Below are 20776 nucleotides of genomic sequence, written 5' to 3' on the forward strand. Positions count from 1 at the left end.
CTCATCCTACTTTTAATTATGTGTATCCAAAGCCTGATATATCATATTCCTCTGTGCCGTAGACCTCAGGACTGCCGTAGTCACCCAGTGCAACAGTGTGGTTCATTGATGTGTTTTTAATAGTTTTTGGACAACAACGGAGGTTCACAGTGCAGAGGAATAAGATATATGAGGCTTTGGATACACAGCCAATACTTCTAAGTAGGATGAGTTCATTGTTGGTTCGGCTCAACACATGAAAGGAAGAAAAATATAGAAAGTCGTCTTTGAGTACTAACTTCCAGTTTTTATTTCAGGCTAAAATTCATACTGACTGGGATAACTAAAACCTCCAGCATCACACATAGGACAGAGAAAAGGCTACATACAGTATATGAATAATTTTCTATAAAAACAATGAACAAAAGGACAATCTTGAAATAATATTTACGACTTGCTTCCTCTTCCTCTGACACTGTAGCTGTTAATTTGATTTACTCGACACTGAGGCGTAACGTCGTCCTTTGACTCTCTAACACAGAATAAGTTCAGTCTGGGACCATATGTATGTCACAGGGCAAAATGAGTGATTGCTCCTTTATACAGGCACCCACGTGGAGAACATTACACTGTAGAGACAAGTGAGTCCCTTGATAGAGTAGTTTATGAAGCTGACAAGTCATTTCCATGCAGCTGTCTTAGGCTATAAAACAGAGATGTTGAGCATGCTGTTGGCTGGGAAAGTTTAGTGGAGTGTTGAATGAAGAGATGAAACTTACAAGCAGGTGAACTGTTTTTTTATATCTTCTATTGTCAACAGGAGTTATCTTGATTGTGGTGACAAACATGATTAATTAGAATTATTTTACAAGTTGCATATGCAGGTTTGATGGTGGGGGTTTTTTGTGCTCAAGTGGAGAAGTCATGTCAAGGGAATATGTTTACTTGTAATGAGACATTTGCTAAGTTTACATGCACGATGGAAACCAAGTTACTGGGAAAAATCAAGAAGGCAGGAAATGCATCTACTGTAGGCTACACATGCTGAAAAAAACAGATTACTCTTGACGCTCGGTAAAGATAGTATATTTTAGGTGTAGTAAATTAAAAAAAACAAGTACAGTACCTCTTCAGGACCAAAAAGTGATACTCAAAGAAAATGGGTGTTTATATAAATTTATATATCGAAATGGATCAAAACACTGTCTATTTGAATAAAAATTGTGGCTTTGGAGTAAGTCTTCGGGCATTACTCTTTTCCTTTTGGGGCTGTTAATCGTTGTTGTTTAATAGCTTTGTGATGTGCGTATAATTGTGTTGTTTTATTATTCCACGGGACAGTTCGGGATTCTAAAAATCAGTATGATTGAGTGCGATTTCTTCAACTATATTTAATAGAGCAGGACTGATATATCACAATTGTAGCTTTTCAAACTGTAGATAAATACCAATAATATCCCACTCAGTACATATATTGGTCACAATAACTGAATATAAACAAATTTGAGGAATCCTTATCAATGTATGTTTGTTTGTGTTAAAAAAAAAATTACTGGCCGACATATCGTTATCATTTTTTAAAAATTCTTAGATATCAAACAAACAAACATGCAGTGGTTATAATAGTATTTATACAATAAGAACAGGAAATGACTTATTGATTGTTAACCAATTAGAAAAAGATCCTCATGGTGCTTTCTGTATCTGGTGAAGCAAACACACACACACACACACACTTCCTTGTAAAGTATCTTGTGTCTTGCTGCTGTGTGTATGATTTCAGCTGTATGAGGGACATCATATCATGTCATATGCTGCCACTTCTTCCTGGAATAATGTACAGAAGGACCTGAAATTGTCAGAGCTCATTACTATGAGGGAATTCAAATCAATTTTAAAGGATCAAGAAAACAGTGCTCTTGGTAAATGTGATTGCTCCTAAATTTTATTGAAATCGTTTTAGAAAATTGTAACTGTTTATGTATCCTAACTGGATTTTTGTCCTTGACCTTGTTTTGCATATTAACTGGATATTGTGTTCACTCGTTTGTATCGTGTGACAGTAATTTATCTGTTTGTATTGTTTGCGTTTATTGTTGTAACGATGTTTATGCTGCCACGTCACTCTTAAAAAAGAGATTTGAATCTCAATGCCTCGTTAAATAAAAGGATATATATAGAAACAGAGAGAGACATAAAGCCGCCTTTACGACCTGTGCTTTATATTCTTGGCTTTGATGTGGTCTTTTCTCATCCTGGACCGACAGCCAGACAGGCTGATGAGTGCTGGTATTTAAAGAGCTGCTGGGGCCAGATAGCTTCACTACCAAAAGGACAGCACAGCAGATACTGTGTTCACAGATACAGATACTGAGTTTCTGATGCTTGAGCACCACTCAGAGCTCTCTGTATCATGAAACTGTCCAAGAAACAAAACAGCTCCATGAGTCAGAGAAATCTTAGACGGGATATTTTTGACTGAAGGATATATGGACTGAGCTAATGTCTCCTGCATGGATGTTAATGCCAGTAAGTAACTTGTACCACTTTACTGCATGTCAGAAACACTGCGCTATCCCTTTAACAAGATGCTCTACAGACTATTTCCAATTACCTTGTAATATTGTTGTACGGCAGCACAAAACAGTACACTGATATGTGGATTTTTCTGCATCTTTTGCATGTACAATAAGTGTTGCATGTAGTATTTATAGCATCAATCCCTCTGCTCATTTGTTCATTATCACACTCAATTAAGTCCTGTTTTCTTTCTTTATTGGGTCAGTGCAGTAATTTGTCCTTTGTCTTGTCCTTGTTTGTTGTTTGTTTGTTTTTCCCTCATTTAGTCATCCTAAATGTTATGTTTGATTTTCATTTTATGTCTTTTATGCTGCTCAGTTGTGTTTTAAATATTTTGTTTTCTCCTGTTCTTTAAAAGATTACAAGGTCTCACCTACTGTTAACACCTAGAGTATCTTTAAAGTGAACATTAGAGCTGTAACGATTAATCGCCAGCTATTTTAATAACCAATCAATTGATTTGAGACATTTTTTAATTATTTTTTTTAATCTTGTTCCAACTTATTAAATGAGAATTTAGTCATCTATGATAGTAAATTAATATGTTTGAGTTGTGGACTGTTGGTTGGAACAAAACAAGACATTTGAGGTTGGGCTTTGGTAAATTCACAGTTTTATCACGTTTTATACAACAAGTGACTAATCGACTAATCGATAAAATAATTGACAGATTAATCAACAATGAAAATAATCATTAGTTGCAGCCCCAGTGAAAATAAACATAAATGAGACCATATGCTTACTGTCTACTTGAGGAAGAACATGGTCAGTAAAATTGTATTTATGGTGTCATTGCACACATTCACTTTAAAAGATAAAAGCGAGGCCAGTTAAATTCTGAAGACCAATTTCACAGTTTATTTTATCATTCTAACATTGACAGAAGTTAACAATTCAAAAATGACACCTCCCGTCTACTGTTTAAATCCTCTGTAACAATAGTTGGAATGACGCATCAAATAAGATATGAGAATCAAATAACACAAATGACCGAACATTATTCTTGTTCTAATTAGTGTAAGTTACAGGATGTTACTGTCATGTCAGAGTAAATTTCAATGTAACTACACTTTATACTGTTCAGCTGTTTACCTGTACAGTGGTTGAAGTTGGTGTTGGACACAAAGTACAAATTAATCCTCATACTTAGTTTGAAATTATGCTTTTTCATGTTAAATTGGTCAATTGGTGAAGTGTCCCTTTTCTTTGATTCAAGTTAAATAATGTTAACTGCTCAAATGCAGTGTTGTTTTGGTTAATGGTCCTCTTCCATGTTAATAAGACTACTCAGTTTATTTCCTAGTGTTTGCAGAGTACAATGCGATCACGTGTTAAATGCTCGCAATTTTACCTTTTTTGTTTATTAAATACAATAAAACGCATCATGTCCAGTCTGGCTCTACAGTTTTGCACCAGTATACCATCCAGTACATTATAGATCCAAATAGGCCATTATGAAGGATGTTATGTAAAGCTAAATATGTCATTACATCCTATAGGGATCAACGACAACACTGGCAAAAACGAAAAATCAATATATTGCGATGTTAAAATATCTGCAATAACTTTGTGAGGAGATTTCACTCTAACTCACATCTAAATGCACCTTCAGCTGCAGGTTCCAGGTGACTCAGCTCACTGTGTATATAGCATCAGTTTCTCATTGTGTTTGTAGCCATTTGGTCTTTAGCAGAGGACTGGACTGTTTCCAGCTGCTCCCTCAGGTGCCAGACTGGCAGAGGAGCCCTGACTGTAAGTGCCAGCAGAAACCCACCAGCAGCTGCTGGCCAACAGGCAACCTGTTAAAAGCTGTTTTGTAATGAGACTGTCAGGTGCCAACTTCCGCTGACCACATACAGATGAGTGAGAGGAGCAGCTTGGGTGGTTCTAGTGAGGATGATGAGTTATACTTCGATGAGTGTCAGCAATTTACAGTATGAATTAGGAAAGGGCATCCCCACCTGAACTGTGCTTGTCTTGCTATAAAAAGAGTGCCAGGACTCAAAACCAGCACCCATGCAGGCTGTGCAGGGTTAATGGGAAAAGGGTGTTTAGGCTAGTTTGGTTATATACTGCAGTGTACAGCTGCCAACATGAAAAGATTCTTTTCATATTATAGCATGTTCTTTTTATAAATTTACATGTTAAAACAAGAAAAGTTTGGTTTTTTGAGATACGTTCATTTTGTGAAATAACAAGAAAGTTTTGCAATATGACAAGATAAGTGATATGTTGTTCATACAAGAAACATTTCTTCTTAAAAACAGAATAATTTAGTATAATAATGATGAGAAAAGTACACCATTATAACATGAAATCATCTTGTCACGTGAAAAGGATCTAATAATAACATAACAAGGATCGTGTTAAAATGTTTCTTGTCTCGTTCTGACAGTAAACTGAGCAAATTGTTTTTTGTCGTCATGGCAGCAACACGCTGCTGTACATACAGTATATGACCAACTAGTGGGCCTTTTTAAGAGACGATCATTGCTTATTTATATTTTATACAAGTATGTCACAATAAAAAATAAATTGTTGACGTGAAAGCAAAGATACTAGTCACATTAATGCAGTTACTGGTGTAGTATGTACATCACTAATTCTTATTCATCAGAAACGCCATCTGGGACCATTTTCTCTTAACTAAAGAAAAAAACGACATGTCTATATACTATAAAGCCACATACAACACAGGATCTGACACACTTATGTCTACATTTCAACATATAAGCTAATAAAAACAGTCCAATAGTTTTTCATTTGTTCTGTTATATTTTTTGTAAATGTGTTTATATTTACAGGCTGCAATATAGTTTCCTTACCTACTTTGACAAAATAATTTTAATGCAACAGTGACATACCAGCTTTTTCCTGAACTTTCAACTGCATCTCATGGTCTGCGTCAGTAAATGGTCTGTAAGTCGCCTAAGTTGTCATGGAGATGGCTCAGTTACCATCATATGACCCAAGTATGGAAGATCAATAAAACGGAGCAGGACAACAAAGTTAACTCCATTTACTGACTAAGACCATAAGATGTGGCTGAAAGTTCCAGATAAAAGCTAGTAAGTTGACCGTGAATGAAGGAGTTAAGATTGTTTTGTTTTTTTACCTTGGGAACTACTGTTCTTTGACATTGTAGCAGAAATTCTGAATCCTAATGTTTTTGGCCTAAATCATGGCCAAACTTTAAGATAATGAGTTGTTTATTTGTTTATTCATGAGCACAGTGCACATTAATCAACTATGTGGTTTTAAAACATCAATGTAAATATTCAGTGGTTACTTCAACAGCTGATTGGCAGCAGTTTTGACACACAACTAAAAAAGAGACAAAACTGATCAAACATTTACGTCACAACAATGTACAGCTCAGCTTTAGAAGATTAGTAAACTGACTTCTGGTGGTTTTACCATTCATTAGATCCATAAATAGCGGAGCCTCGTCAATACAGAAGTCTTTAAAGTGAGTTAGACGGCCCACACTCGTCTGACGGACCCTGTCTGTTGTCTACACATCAATACTGTTCTGTGATGACAGACCATTTATGGAGAAAAGATTTTGGAGGCGAGAGCAAAGTCTGAGTCTCATATCCAGCAGCTGTCTAACAAAATCGAGACACATATTGTACCTCGGATGACCGGAGAACAGCATCATCTGTTCTGACACTTCAAAAGATGACGTGTGTGTCTGAATTCACAAACAGTGATACACAGTGATACAATAAGTAACCAAAAAAAAAGGTTGCCAAAAATCTAGGTACTGGCTCAGTTCAAGTAGTACTTTAATGTATTGTCAATTACAACAACTTCATGGTCAATCAATTGTTTGCCATTTATTGAGCATAAATGTTAGTTTTTGTTTCAGCCTTTGTGTGAAGGTTTGATGTTTTTCTCTGCTTCATATCATCGTACAGTCATTCTGGACTGTTGGATGGACAAAAAAGCAATTTGAAGACATCAAGTTGGGCTCTGGGCAGCAGCAGACTTAAAATCTGTGACCTGAATTACAGGGAATATACCACTGAAATACTTAAAATACTTAAAAGACTTTTATGGTGTTTAATTATAATCAATTAATAAATAGATACAGTCAAGTCCAAAAGCCTGAGACCATTTTCCCATTCAACTAACAATTAAATAGACAACTAATTGACTAACTTGATTAATTTCCCAGAATCAAAGATGACGTCTTAAAATGTCTTGTTTTGTGTGACCAAAAGTCCAAAACCTAAAGAAGCATTCAATCACCACATCTGTGAAGCTGAAACCAGCAAATATTTGGTATTTTTGCTTAAAAAATAACTTATCCAAATAGTTTTAATATCTGTTGATCAACTAATCTATTAATTGACTAGTTGTTGCAGCTCTAAAAACGATATAAATCTCAGTTAAAATAATTATAAAAAGGTTTTTTAAATTCCTGGTATTAAAGAATGAATTGATAAAAGATTAATTATTAATTAATCAGAAGTCCCGCCCACAGAGCAGCAGCAGGAGATCTGATTGGCCGGCTCTTTTTTGGCAGGAGTCTGGTCCTGCAAACATGTTTGTCACCAACATCCCATTGATCTGAATGATGATAGTGAAGTAATGAAGTAATTCTCTCTTACCCCTCCATTTTACATTTATGCACATACCTTGTATACCTTCTATTTTTTCGTTATTGCACATTTTTATACTGCACAGTTAGTAAAAAGTCAGTATTTAGTAGAGATTTTATATTGCAGCCTTGTATTGACACTTTCATCTGCAGAGTGGGTTGATTTTTCCTTATAATTAAGTGTTCTTGCTATTTTTCACAGTTGCCTGTCAAACGTACATTAAATGCATATTTTATTGTGAGAAAAAATGAGGGCTTCATAACAACCCTGCCAGAGACCACATTGTATTTGTGTGCTGTACATGTTAAACATCTCTGGGTCAAACTCCAGAGCTGCTTTTATGTCCCAGTCAGACATTTTATAGACTTACTGTTATGATAAATTGATTAATGGGAAAGGTGATTGACAGATTAAACAATAGTGAAAATAATGGGTAGCTGCAGCCCTATATTCTGTTAGATGTTTGACATGTCTGGTTGTGTTGAAATAACCATTATTCCATCACCATCTTTCTATTGCAGCAGTTACTCGTGTCCCCGCTGCCAGACGGCAGTAAAACATCATTCAAATAATCTTGGTGATGGGCTGCAGCTTTGAAGTCTCTGTTGCTGGTCGGAGGCTGATGAATTCCAGTGAACACATTTCCATTCCGCTTTCATCTTTCCACCAGCCAAATTGAATTTTTTTTAACATCAAAGATTTTTTTTTTTTTTTCAAATAATGGTTTCAGCACCAAACAAACCAAAACAAAGAATTCGGTTAGACTTTGGGTGACATTTTCACATTCACAGCAGAGCTCGTGTTTAAGCTGCAGCTTGATTTATGCTGTCAGGGTGCCATAATCGCTCAGCCATTACAGGTATCTGGCTGTGTGCTCTCACAAAGAAACACGTCGCTTTGTGTACCCTGGGAATCTTTTATTATGTGATAAATGGAGAGAAGCTGGAACAAGATACTTATCTACTGACTGTACACGACTCTGTTGTATTGCTGTGATGTGTGCCAGAGATAGGCCAGTCTTTTCAGCTAATGGATGTCTAATTCCAGCCCATTAATGGGACGTCAACGATTTTAAACACGTTCGTTTGAATGTATTGAAATTTGTACATGCCGACACTGAACACTGTGGTCAAAGGATGTACTACTAGATAAATCCAAGTTATAAGTATCCTTTGTATTCCTATTAAATGTCTCTTTGATTTCATTTCAGTGAACAATCAAGCTCTATAATGGTGGTGCACATAAAATTGCAGTTTGAATCACACTATAGAAAAGCACCAATGCTACTCTGCTCTGGAGTCATGCTGCTCTGTTGCCCCCCTGTGGAGGCTTCAACAACATACCTCACATTCTGAGTGAAACGTCTTTCATGGGCACTACACTGCTCACCAGTTCTGATTAATAATGATCTAAATGACCTTTTTCTTTCTCTAGATATGAAGCGTCCCAAGAGCCCCGACTGGCTGGACAGCAGCCTTCCCCCCAAGAGTCAAGAGGAACAGGAGGGGGAGGAAGAGGACGACAACGAAGAGGAGAGGAGGGTGGTGGCAGGACACAGGGCCAAACGGGAGCGCCGTCAAGCTAGTGGCAGTGCCACTATGTGCCAGGTGTGCAGCATTCAGCTGAACTCGAGCGCCCAGGCACTGATCCACTACAGGGGCAAGACCCACCAGAGGAGGCTACGCCGACTGGCAAAGGCTGTCAACACAGGTAGGGACACATCGACTTCACTTTTGCAATAATTATTTAGTTCATCAGTGTAAAAAGAACAGTTAAATGTGGATTTACTGTAGATTAGATTAGTCATTTTGAGAATTAAGCTATTATAAGGTATAGTCAACATACAGTAACAGATAGACCTTAAATACAGTAGCTGCAGGGAGTTTAGTGAAGCTCATAATGTTCATGATTTTACTGAAAATGTCACTGACTAGCTTTTTTTTTCCAGAGCTGTCAGTCATATCATACAGTCTTAATGAATGGATGGAGCTATGTCAGTTTTAATCGAGACAGATTTGTTAGTACCTCTCATGATTTCATCCACAGTGCTTTGGTAATGAAGACCATGCAATATGATTAACAACTCTGAGAAAAGCTAGTAAGTAGACCTGGAGCTGGGAGTGATTTGTGAAACTATGTCCAAGGTGAAGAATGAACTTTCATGCTTAACTCTAGGGTAATTTTTCAGGCTGTAGATTATAATTGTTAAATCATGTGCTACAAAAGTGAGTAATATTAAGATGAATTCAACATTAGAACGTGTGTCAGCTTCAGCAAAACTTTCAAGACAAATTAAGACAAATTACTAGGATTCCCTGTATGAGTTGACCTTTTCCTCAGCAGAGATTCGACTTGTCGTAGCAGGAAAAGCACAGGTGTGACTCATAACATTAATGATGGCTGCATTCCATTTCAATGTCCCAGTGAGCCAGCACGCACACACCAGGGCCCTTTAACTGGAACACCTAAATGGGACAGAACCATCATTTATGTTATTAAATACACTCGTGCTCTTCATCTAATGTCAAGTCAAAATGTCTACTGCTGCATCAGTCTCAAACACTGCAAAACTAGGTATTAAAGCAGCCATGAATTGTGACAATGTAATACTTAGTATGATAGAGGAACAACACGTAGACCTTTGAAAACATTGATTCATAATAACTTTATATTTGCGAGACAACACTTCAAACTACAGTCTCAAACTGGCCACAGTTTAATCAACAACTCTTCCAGTCTGAAGCAAAACTGAATATTATGAACTTCCCCAAATTGATATTTACTGCAGGGCTTTTGTATTATCAGTGGTGCTGTTATTTTATCCATCCCTTGTATTTTAATCATTTTCTCCTTTATAGAAGATCTGTATACAAGCGGCAGAGACAGATGCTTAGTTGCTTTGTTTATGAGTCTGAGACCTCTTGGTGGCAGATTTTGATTTCAAGAACACTTGCCCAGTATCTGCTAACAGTGTAAGTGTTACTACATGTCACAGAGCAGGTAATGGGTCTGGCCTCTACACTGTAATGGGTTTTTCTGCTGCATTATAGTCAGAGAATTTTAAATCCAGCTGCCAAATAAAGGAAAAATATATGGAGTATGGAGGCATAAAAAGCTGTCAGAAAAGTTTTGTTGCTCCTCGACATCGATTCTGCAAGTTCTGCAAATTCAGGCTTTCTAGGAGAGGTGTTTTGGTAAAAAAAGAAAGTTAGATAATGGACTGAGAAAACCAAGAACACACTTTGAAAATGTAAATACCTTATTGAGTTAGGTGTTTATTTATTTTGACTCATAGTGTTGTCTCTGTCCGGCTCTTGTAAACATTCACATCTGCAAAACACGAGGAGGTGTTGCACATTCAGTATATATTTACTATTCCAGAAGAGCCCATCGCCATTTCCAAGCATTTTCTGCACACCTGTTTTGACGAGGGGCCATTCATCACCTTCAATCATCGCCACCTGTGTCACTCTGCCCCGCTGACCAGCTTGATCAATCAGCACTCAGACAAAAAAAAAAAAAACCTGTAATGAGCAACTGGCCAGTAAGATGGCACTTTTAATGCTGATTTATGAGGCTGTCTCTCTCTGTAGGCTTACCACACATATTCAGCTGCTCCAGTCTAACACAGTGTATGAAATTAAATTAATACTTTATCCATTGTTTAACTTCTGCCTTGTTTCAACCTCATTCTGTTATCATCAGAATGTTATTGACTTTTTCTGTGTCAGATAATAGCTTTTGAAGATCATCATTCATACTTAAAAGTGTAGGACTGATCCAGTACGAAGGGAGACAAAGTGGTGACTTCTAGCAACAACTTTTAGTTCCTGACTCATTGAAATCAGGGGTTTTGATGTGCTCCAGTATTTATGCAAATCTGGGTCAATGTCCAACTGTCCAGCTTTCTGGTGCGGAAACAGACACCTCTGTGCATGTCATCTCTCCTGGTGAAACTTTCTGGTAGCTGGCAGGTGAAAATCAGCGACTGGTGACTCCATATGGAAGGAGACACGTGGCTGTCCGCAACCTCCGCGGGCCAACAGAGGGAGTTAGCAGAGCAAGGACAATCGGGTCATGCCAAACTGGGTGAAAACATGAGACAACAAAAACCAAAAAAGTGAATACAGATACTGCCTGAGGTGAAAGTGTCCCGTGCATGTCTGTGTTCTAAAAACAACGAGAAGTCGGCTACTGATTTGATTTTCAGAGTCATAACTCTGAAAATCTGAACACACAGACATGATAAACATATTTTTAGCTTCAGTGTGACTTACACTTCCCGAGGATATTATTGTCTACTATCATCTACTTAATTAACATCCATAAATCCATTTAGAAATCATAATAAAAAACATGCTCCTTATAGCTCCAGAACTTGCCTGAAAATCATCACATTTTTAAGTTTTCATCAGTATCAAAGTAATCCAGTGACAGATGTTTGTATATCCATGAGTACATTGTGAACAGGAACTGCTAAAAGCTCATTTGGAATACTTTTAATAGTGCCAATTTGCAGAATAGCAGAAAGAAGAGAGTACTTACTCAGCAGGCATGTCTGCAGCCTGCTGCTATACGTGCGGTTTATGTGTTGTATATTCATCAGGCAATCACGACTGATGCCAAATGTTAGCATGCTAAAATATTACCCACAGCTAGATAGAGTTTGTATCTACCCACAATCCAGAGGGGTGAACTGTAGTTTTTCTGCATGACGTCACCATGTGGACAGTGTGGTGCTCTGGAGTGGCTTCCTTTTGTGATGCTAAAACTTGAAGCAATTCATTGATCTTATACCATTAAAACACGATGGTGATAAAGTCGACATGCAAGGTTAAACACACTGACAAACCACATCCTTTAAGCTTCCCTGTTGCACAATGAACTCTTCTTCTTTGACCACTGATCAGTTGGATTTACTTGAACAAATTAAACACAAATTAACTTCACTTGTCTGTAAGTTTTTGTATGTGTTTGTATTTTGTGCTTTTGTCCTTGTGGGAACATGTTTTAAACCTGCAAGGATATTTCTGGAAAGTGATTTCAGTTTGTCTTCATTTTCTTACAGTAGGAAAAGCACAGATGTAAGTAGTTGGTTCTATTTAGCTGCTTCAGTTTCAGGGTCCTGGTATTGTGCATTTAAATGCTATGACAAATCAGAAATCCCTAGAAATAGGAATCATTTCAGAATAAGGTTAAAGTTAAAAAGTGGACAGGATTAACATAAGGATCTGGGAATGACGGGGATGTATCTGTTGACCTCTGTGTGTATGTCCAGTTGTGAATAACAGCAGCACATCATTGAGACTGTGTCAGCATGTGTATCTGACGGAGGAAATTTATAATCTGGAGAATAATATGGGCTTTTCAATGTCACCTCCAATTTGCTCCAGTTTGCTGGCGAGACAGCAGGGTGAAATTAGTTCTCTTAGATGAAATGCTGCCCTTACTGACACATTTCTTTAATACAAAAGGAAATATGGCCATACCATCAGTGATGAAGGCTATTAAATGTTCATATTTTACTCCTCAATGTACTGTAAATGAAGGGATCTTGACATATTTAGAATTACACCATCAATTATCACCACTGCAACTGTAATAAAAACAGTCCATTTAGTTTGTGTTCATCTTGATGTCAAGTTTTCTCATTGAGCGTCATGCAAGAACAACTTGTTGAATGCCACCTGTTCATGATCATTTGCATAATCAACGTCCCCAAATTCCTATTTAAGGGTACCTTGTTCTGTATGTGCTCAGTTTGTTAGAAAGTTTCATTCACAAGAATCAATGAGAATAATAATTCCACGACTCTGATTTCACAGTGTCAATAGTTTTATTGAGGGACCCGAAACAATTAGAAAATATAAATAAGCTGCCAACAATCTGTTGATACTGTACTGTGACAGAAATAAAGAGGGAATGGTTTGACATGATGTTAGATGCTTAAAAATATATTTCAAAAGCAAATAAGGTGGGAGGGATCAAGGACACAGTCATGGAGGACAGGAGAATATTATACAGTAGGTGGTCTTACACTGTCGGGTGCAACTGAGGATGTTGAACAGCTACATGCATAAAGAGCCAGAGGCAGCTGTGGGAGTAAGAGACAACTGTACATGTTGCTGTGCCAAAATATGCCAATAAAATTAAAGAAATGTGTTCATTGTTCATTATTTAATGCCTTTCATTGTGTGCACCTCTTGAGATGCAGCAACAGCATCTGCACTGACAGAGTTTGAACAACCAACCAGGCTGCAGGCCACAGTGTCAGAGCCATCTCATCCACTAATTGAAAGTTAAGATGAGGCTCACTCATGGGCCTCATTTTGTCAATCCCTCAGGGTGAAGGGCCTCTCATCTCCCCACGCAGAGCACAGAGTGATTTCACACCTGCCATGTTTGAACCGGTTAAATGAACCCCATGGCACTTGACCCCTTTTGTTTTGGCTGTATTGAAATTAACAGGCAAATTGAGCAGTGAGACAAACAATTGCTTGTACTAAAATTAGCCATGAAATGGTGTATTTGGAGCAAAAATGCCGATGGACAAGAGCCTGTAAATTGTCCCTTTAAGACAGATAGACAGTAATTTTTGCTGGTTTCATGTATCTTTTGTCATACTTAGATTTGCAACTAATGATTTTTTCATTATTGATTAATCTGTCATCTTTGTCAAGTGATTGATATCATTTGGGCTATAAAATGTCAAAAAGAAATGAAAAATGGCCACTATAAAAGCCTGGAAATCCTAGGTGATATCTTTAAATGTCTTGCTTTGCCTGACCAACATATTAAAACCCAAAGATATTCTTCTTATTATCCCATAAGACAAAGTAAAGCAACAAATCCTCATTTTAGAGAAGCTGAAACCAGCCATTGCCATTTTTGCTAGAAAATGAATGCAGATTAATATTCTGTAACCTATTAATTGACTTCTACCAGTCTAACTCTAGTTATATTTACATCAAAATCACAATAATTGTCTTTTTCTTATTGAAAATATCTAATATTTTCAAGTCACATGCATAATTATTTAGTATCTAATATTTCTGCAGTATAAATTATAAAAATTTGTGACTCACACATGTACTTCTTCAGAATATTTTGTGCAATCAATATCTTGGTGAATGTTGATTATTAAGGGAATTTTGTTTAACGGTGGCCTTTATCAATAAACCAATACAAATCTTAAAGTTATATCTAACCAACAGAAAACCACATGGATAAATGAACCATTAGTGCAAGATAGATGGATTTTTTTCATTTATAGCACTGAGCATCATTTTCTGTGGTGGCTGATGTACAACAACATTCTGTAAAAACAACATGAGTCACTACTGGATTAAAAAAACAAATCAGTTTTCAGGCAGAAGTTGGCAGAATAGCTAAACAGATCGTCTCGCGAATCTTGTAAACCAAAAGGAAGGAAAATTCCTATACACAAATCTAACAAATCCACATGAATGCGAGGTCTCATACAATGTCTCACACACAGTTTTCTCAGGAAGCCAGTTTCCCTGTTGCCTGTTTTTCAGTGGAGAGGAGAGAAAGAGGACGAGCCAAGTCAATTAAGGTGTATATTAGTATAATTCAGTCTGTGCTGCGATTAAACCAGCCTAATAATACCCATTCCCTTCCCACAGCTGAACTAGCATTCCCTTTATTTAGCTTCATGAAGTGATTGCTCAAACGAAAAGAGATTTTAATAAGGTTGTTCTCACTGGGGGCCTTTTGAAAAGGGAACGGAGCAAAGCACTTTCCACTTTCTACACTCCACACTAATCTACAGGACTACTGTGGAGTTTGTTCACCTCAGGGGTTACATTTTTCTCATTTTCAGTATGCTTTGTGTTTGTGTCATGCGTGTAGAGGAACGTGATGAAGTTTCTGTGTCACATGTGTGTTGTAGTGACAAGTAGGTACATTTTTAGCCACGCTAGCAGCATGATTGTATGGATTCAGCCTGTTGGTTGGTCCACCACTTTGGTCCAAACTGAAATATCTACAACTACAGGATGGTTTAATAGACTGTATATAAAGATGGACATAGCGAGTTGTGATGTCACCCATTGGTTTGCATTGGAGCCGGTTTGTAGCCCAGAGTTGCAGCTTTTGATACAGACATTTATGATCCACAGAAGATGTATCCTAACGAGTCAGTGATCTTCTGAGTTTTACTGTGGCGCCAGCATGAGGTTGAAGTTTGTGATTCTGAGTGAAATACCTTAACAACTTTTAATAAAATCAATGAATCAGTTAATTAAAACAACAATTTTCTTCCTATACACTCCTCTACTCATCATGGATCCTACTTGAACACTATTTTTGTTCAGTGAATTTCTGCTTTCAGTCAGTCTGGTGAAGACAGTTTGCTCGAGTACTATCCTTTCAGCACCTCAGGAGTTGTGTTGCTGTAAAAGTAACTTTAAAGTCTTGTCATTTTGTTTGTGCACAGTTGGACTATAAAATAGGCAGTAGAGTTTGCCATGTGATAAATGATGGAATATAACGAGAATTTATTAGGAGATTCACTAGACTGAAGCGGGAGTTCACGTCCCTCGCACTCATAAAATTAAGGCTTCAACAGAAAAATAAGTTGTAAAATCCATCAGTGATTTCCTTGAGAACATAACGTCTTTCAAACGTCTCCTGTCTACACTCTACCCAAGCCAACAATAGCATTTTGGAACAAAAAGGACTAGGACAAAGGCTGCTTTATTTTCTCAGTGTTTCTCAATAATTACACCACCATTTAAATGTATAATTTGGGTCAGTAGAGTACATAATTGTGCTGAAAGTACAAATGGTTGTGGTACAAAAATGTAAAAATTTAAGAAATGTTCTACCGTAGTTTGTATTATTCTGCATCACCTCTTTCCCACATAACACACAGAGATTTGTGGTGGGTCACTTTGGCTGCTGACGTGTGGTCCTTCTGACATGGCATTCATTCATTTGAACAAGTGTGGCACCGTGAGTCAACAATAAACTAAAATGTCTCTGTAGTTCTCTCTATTTTGAGGAGGAATCAGTGGGGAGGCAAGTTCCTTTTATTTACCTCCAACAGGATTTAGAGAAGAAAAGAGATGAGAGGAAAGTATTGAATGAGGGAAAGTCACAAAAATACAGGAACAACCCTTTGGGGGAGATTTCGATTCTACTCCTTTCCTGTCTCTTACCACATATACTGTATCTGCAAGACATATGTCACATACATCCCACAGTGTGTTGATACCTTAGTGATCAAACAATGTCAAATGTCTTTGAAGGTTGTCTGTCAACTGGCTGGTGGTGGTATTTCCAGTCGAAGTAACCCAAAAGCAGCTGAAGAAAAATCATCTTAAATTAATGTTAATTAAAAATGGAAAATATGTACTGCAAGAGCTAGAAATCCATATTTCTTCTTGGATTTGGTTTTTCAAAGAGTGTTCAATCACACACCCTAAATCAAACCTAAACAAAACTAAGTCGAAACCTGGCTGGACCGTATGAAATGTTAGAGAGCTTTTCATTCGAAACAGATACAGGAAGTGATGGCATTCAGCTGACCAATGGTGTAACTTCATCACTCAGTCAGTGGCTGTTTTCAAAACATAAACAAAATTATAAGAGCTGGATATGGCAACGCCGCTCAGCCTTGCAGCTAGTTTTTCCCAGTGGTTTCTCACATTTTCCCATAAACCAGTATGTACTGATTTAGCCAAAATGTAGCATGTAGTATGCAGTATGCAAACAAAAGCAAAATCTGCAGAATGCCAAAAATGCCCAGATGTTGTGCTGGATTCAGAAAAAAATCTCCAGTAGCCTATGTATCCGACCAGTCAACTCACCTACTGTGTCCAACAATGCAAAGCACTGGAAAGGTCACAACAATCGGTCATTGGTTGCTTCAGATTTTCCACGGGTGCAGAGAGACACTCCCCCACTATGAGGAATGGGGAATGTTGGGTCTTGACCTGTTCTATTTGAAAAGTACCCTGAAATAGCCTCTGCTGTGATTTTGCACCGTTTAAATAAAATTGACTCAACACTAATGGAAAAATCTCAAAATTTCTCAAACAGAGCTCCACTTGTGATTGACTTGTCTTTCTGAAGGTTGAATTGTTGTCTGCTGTATGCCAACGTACAGTAGATAAATGGTACCACAAAAATAAAAGCCTGTAGGCACATATGCACACACAGACAGGTTCTATCATACACGCTGAAACATACTCTGTGAACTGTGAAATAGGACATTTATCAGAGTTTTGTGTGCGTGGCCTCATTTCATACAGAAGGGCTGCTGAGAAAAAGCAACCATTTTTAAGATGTCTTGATCTGTCATCACCGACCAGTCAGCAAGGCCGGCAAGAACGAGTATAAGCTAGAGAGGGAGATGCAGAGACTGAAAGGAGGGGGTGATGATGGCTTGTTCACCATTTCCCAGTTATTTTTGTTGACTAAGTGGCTGGCAGATATGGCACCAAAATCCTCCGGCAGCTCATAGCTTTAAAGCAGACACCTGTTTTACAGCATTCCCAATGGTCACGACATCTAAACAGGTCAGGGATGTCTCTGAAATTATCCAGGGAGCTGAACCTGCAATAAGTAGTTCCTTTTTGGTATTCATGGCATTGCATCAGGGTTGTGTTTGTGAGAACATGAGTCATTATTCTGCATGTGAAGCAGAGTCACATGTACTGAAGAGTCAGTGAATATATTTGAATACTTGAAAGCAAACATGATAAAAACTGGATTTATCATGTTAGTGAAATGTTGCTTTTTGAGACTGAGATGAATTGAGATAAATCTTCATATGTATACTATATTTGGTAAGCGTAATTATTATAATACCTATAACCATGTATGTAATGGGTTGTGACAGCATTAAAATTCAGAATACAATTTTGGTAGGGGGTAAATTATAGGTTAAGAGGAGAGAGGCTTTGTAAACAATTCCCGTCTTTGTTTCTGTCTCTCTCTGTCCTTCTACAAAGTCAATGTCTACCACATCTATCTTAACATAGCATGTGACTCACACACTCACTGAGTCCATATAGGTAAATAGAGGTATGCAGAACCAATGTTTAGTAGGTCCACGGCAAGATGAAAGCCTGCTGCGTGGAGCCGACATACGACCGCTCTGCTCGAGGCAGTCTGCCTGCACTTTCATTTGAATGCAGCAGCCTGAAATCAAGTGTAAAACTGTCAGGGTTTGTCAGTGTTGTGCTTGCAAACCACACTTATTCAAGTGGACAAGGAGCCAGCAAAGAGCACGCAGGGCAGACACAGGCATTGTCTGTGTGTGTGTGTGTGTGTGTGTGTGTGTGTGTGTGTGTGTGTGTGTGTGTGTGTGTGTTGACAACACTCGTATGACATTTGAGGGCAGGGTTTCAGGTTAGAGTCTGTGAGAATAATTGCATTTATTTGAAGTGATTATAGTGCCTGTGGAATGAATAACAATGTAATGAAGGCCCGCCCTCCTCAACAAAACAGACAAGTCTCAGTGGTGCCTCTTGGGTGGTGTTGTGTCTGAAATGAGTCGAGTTTTCAGATGCAGTGAATCTTGAGGTCATTGTATAGTCTGAAAAGAGGGATTAGTGTATTTTTTTTTAAAAGTGTCTGCAGTGAAAATGGCCACAAATTGTTTATCTGAAAGCTGTAATAAGCTGTAAGAAGTCACCAGATCCTATACTTGTGTAAAATTTGTAATACCGCAATGCAAAAGTACTCTGTTACAAGCCCTGCACTTAAAATATACTATATATATTTATGCTCTGAAAGGGGACATTCTACATATTGGTTACCTGGATTATTATTATTATAGATGCATGAGCATGTAAGTAGCATTTTAATGGTGTAGCAGGTCTCTGTCAAGATATTTTTACATTCTGTACTTCCGTACACACACCCAAATCAGTTACATTGTTCCTTTTTATTTAGTTTTCTTCGTCAAACTTGAGCACAAGGAAAAAATGTTTTGTCAATGCCCTCTTCAGTTTGCAATTTGGGTTTGTGAACCCCTTTTTTCTGCTTTGAACGTTGTGATTCATTAACAGCGCCTTAACTCATGGGCCATGACAGCAACCTATGTACATTAAATCTCAATTTGCAAAGTAACTACTAACTTATAGTTAGAGCTGTCAAATTGAATGTTATCTCTTTGAAATGTAGTGGAATTAAACATTATGTTGTAAAACATCGAAATTGCATTTAAACACAGCGCTTGAGTAATAATACTTAATCACTTTCTACCACTGCCTACTGGATATAATTAAAAGGCTCCTCATAATGATGTATCAGATGATTATGTAAACAGCAAAGAAAGGAGCCATTAGCAAGTTTTGAGTTGTTCACCTGTTATAAAGGCTGACATGTTGTTTTACTGCTGTATATGAATGAAAAACACAACTCATAAACCCTTAAATAACATTGGTTCAAGTGCAACTGGACCTTGCCAACCGTACAGTAGCTGGTACAGATCAACTGGAATGACTGCTGGACAAAATATTTTCATCACGCATCAGATCATCGTCCAGTTGTGATGCCGAGATCATTGCTGTGGTTAATATATTTCAACTCAAAGAGCCATTCAAGGTAAACATGTTTTGAATCGCAGTGGAGGATGACGGAGCAACACAGACTCCAACTTTGCTCTGCACCGTGTCGACACAGTAATCATCGAAAGATTTGTCTGGAGAATGATTGAGCTATTAGGTGAACAATAATCTCTCCCACCTGTTCATTAAAATAAACACACTGTTACAGCATCACGCTTTTAGTTGCTTAATCTCAAGTAATTTAAATCAGCACCGAGCTGTACAAAGAGCTGTACTATCAATATGCTAAGTGTGCATGAATCAGATTTTCTTACTGTCACTGCCCGCAAACTCACTGTCCTCACAGCAAGAAGACCTTACTCATTCAGGTTCCTCTTTTAGACTATAAAATGTGTCCACTAATTCCAGGGACTGTTAGTAAACAGCAAAAACATTGTCCAGGTTCACCACTTTACATGATAATACACCTCCATCATTGAGCTTGGCTTTGGCCTAACAAGTAGCCAAACTGAACAGCGTTGCCTTGAGGTAACAAATGGAAAATCACAGTTTAGGAAAATACAGTGTATAAACATAAAATACATCTTTAAACCATTAATTTACTTGTTCAGTGATTCATGTGCATGATTGTATTTTTTTAAAGTCCCCCTCTACTCAAAAATGTATTTCTTCTTTTTCCTACAGTTGAATATTTGAGCTTCACTGTGCAGAATGATGTTTGTGCAGAGTTTGACACTAAAAGGCTGTTTTCACATTCATCTGCTCGAAATGGAAATCATTGAAAATCAGATTTTAAGGGGCGGGCCTATGAGCATAATTTGTGACGTCACAAATAGTTTGGAAGCCAATTCTGGTCCAATATTCAACTTACACAAGTGTGATGTGAAAACTTGAGGCCTGCAGAGCACATGACATCTCGCCACACTGTACTTGCCGCAGGCCTTAACTGAGGCATAAAATTCACATAAGTTGTCTTTAAGCATAATCTTTGTTTTTGGTAGAGAGAGTCTCTCAGTATATTAACTGCCCATTTTGTTTGCCTTTTTTTGTATAAATCTCATCCTTCTA

At 37.7% G+C, this 20776-nt stretch overlaps 1 protein-coding gene across 1 annotated transcript in view; it reads left to right on the top strand.

Moving 5' to 3' along the window:
* The window catches only part of LOC121887034 (zinc finger protein 385C-like), a 78253-nt gene that overhangs the window by 27317 nt on the left and 30160 nt on the right, over window positions 1–20776 (top strand). Inside the window, exon 2 of the mRNA XM_042397565.1 lies at window positions 8601–8876. Within this exon, the coding sequence (XP_042253499.1) occupies window positions 8601–8876 (276 nt within the window). The remainder of the gene's footprint in view (window positions 1–8600; window positions 8877–20776) is intronic.

This window comes from Thunnus maccoyii, chromosome 20, assembly GCF_910596095.1.
Source record: "Thunnus maccoyii chromosome 20, fThuMac1.1, whole genome shotgun sequence".
NCBI classification, from domain to species: Eukaryota; Metazoa; Chordata; class Actinopteri; order Scombriformes; family Scombridae; genus Thunnus; species Thunnus maccoyii.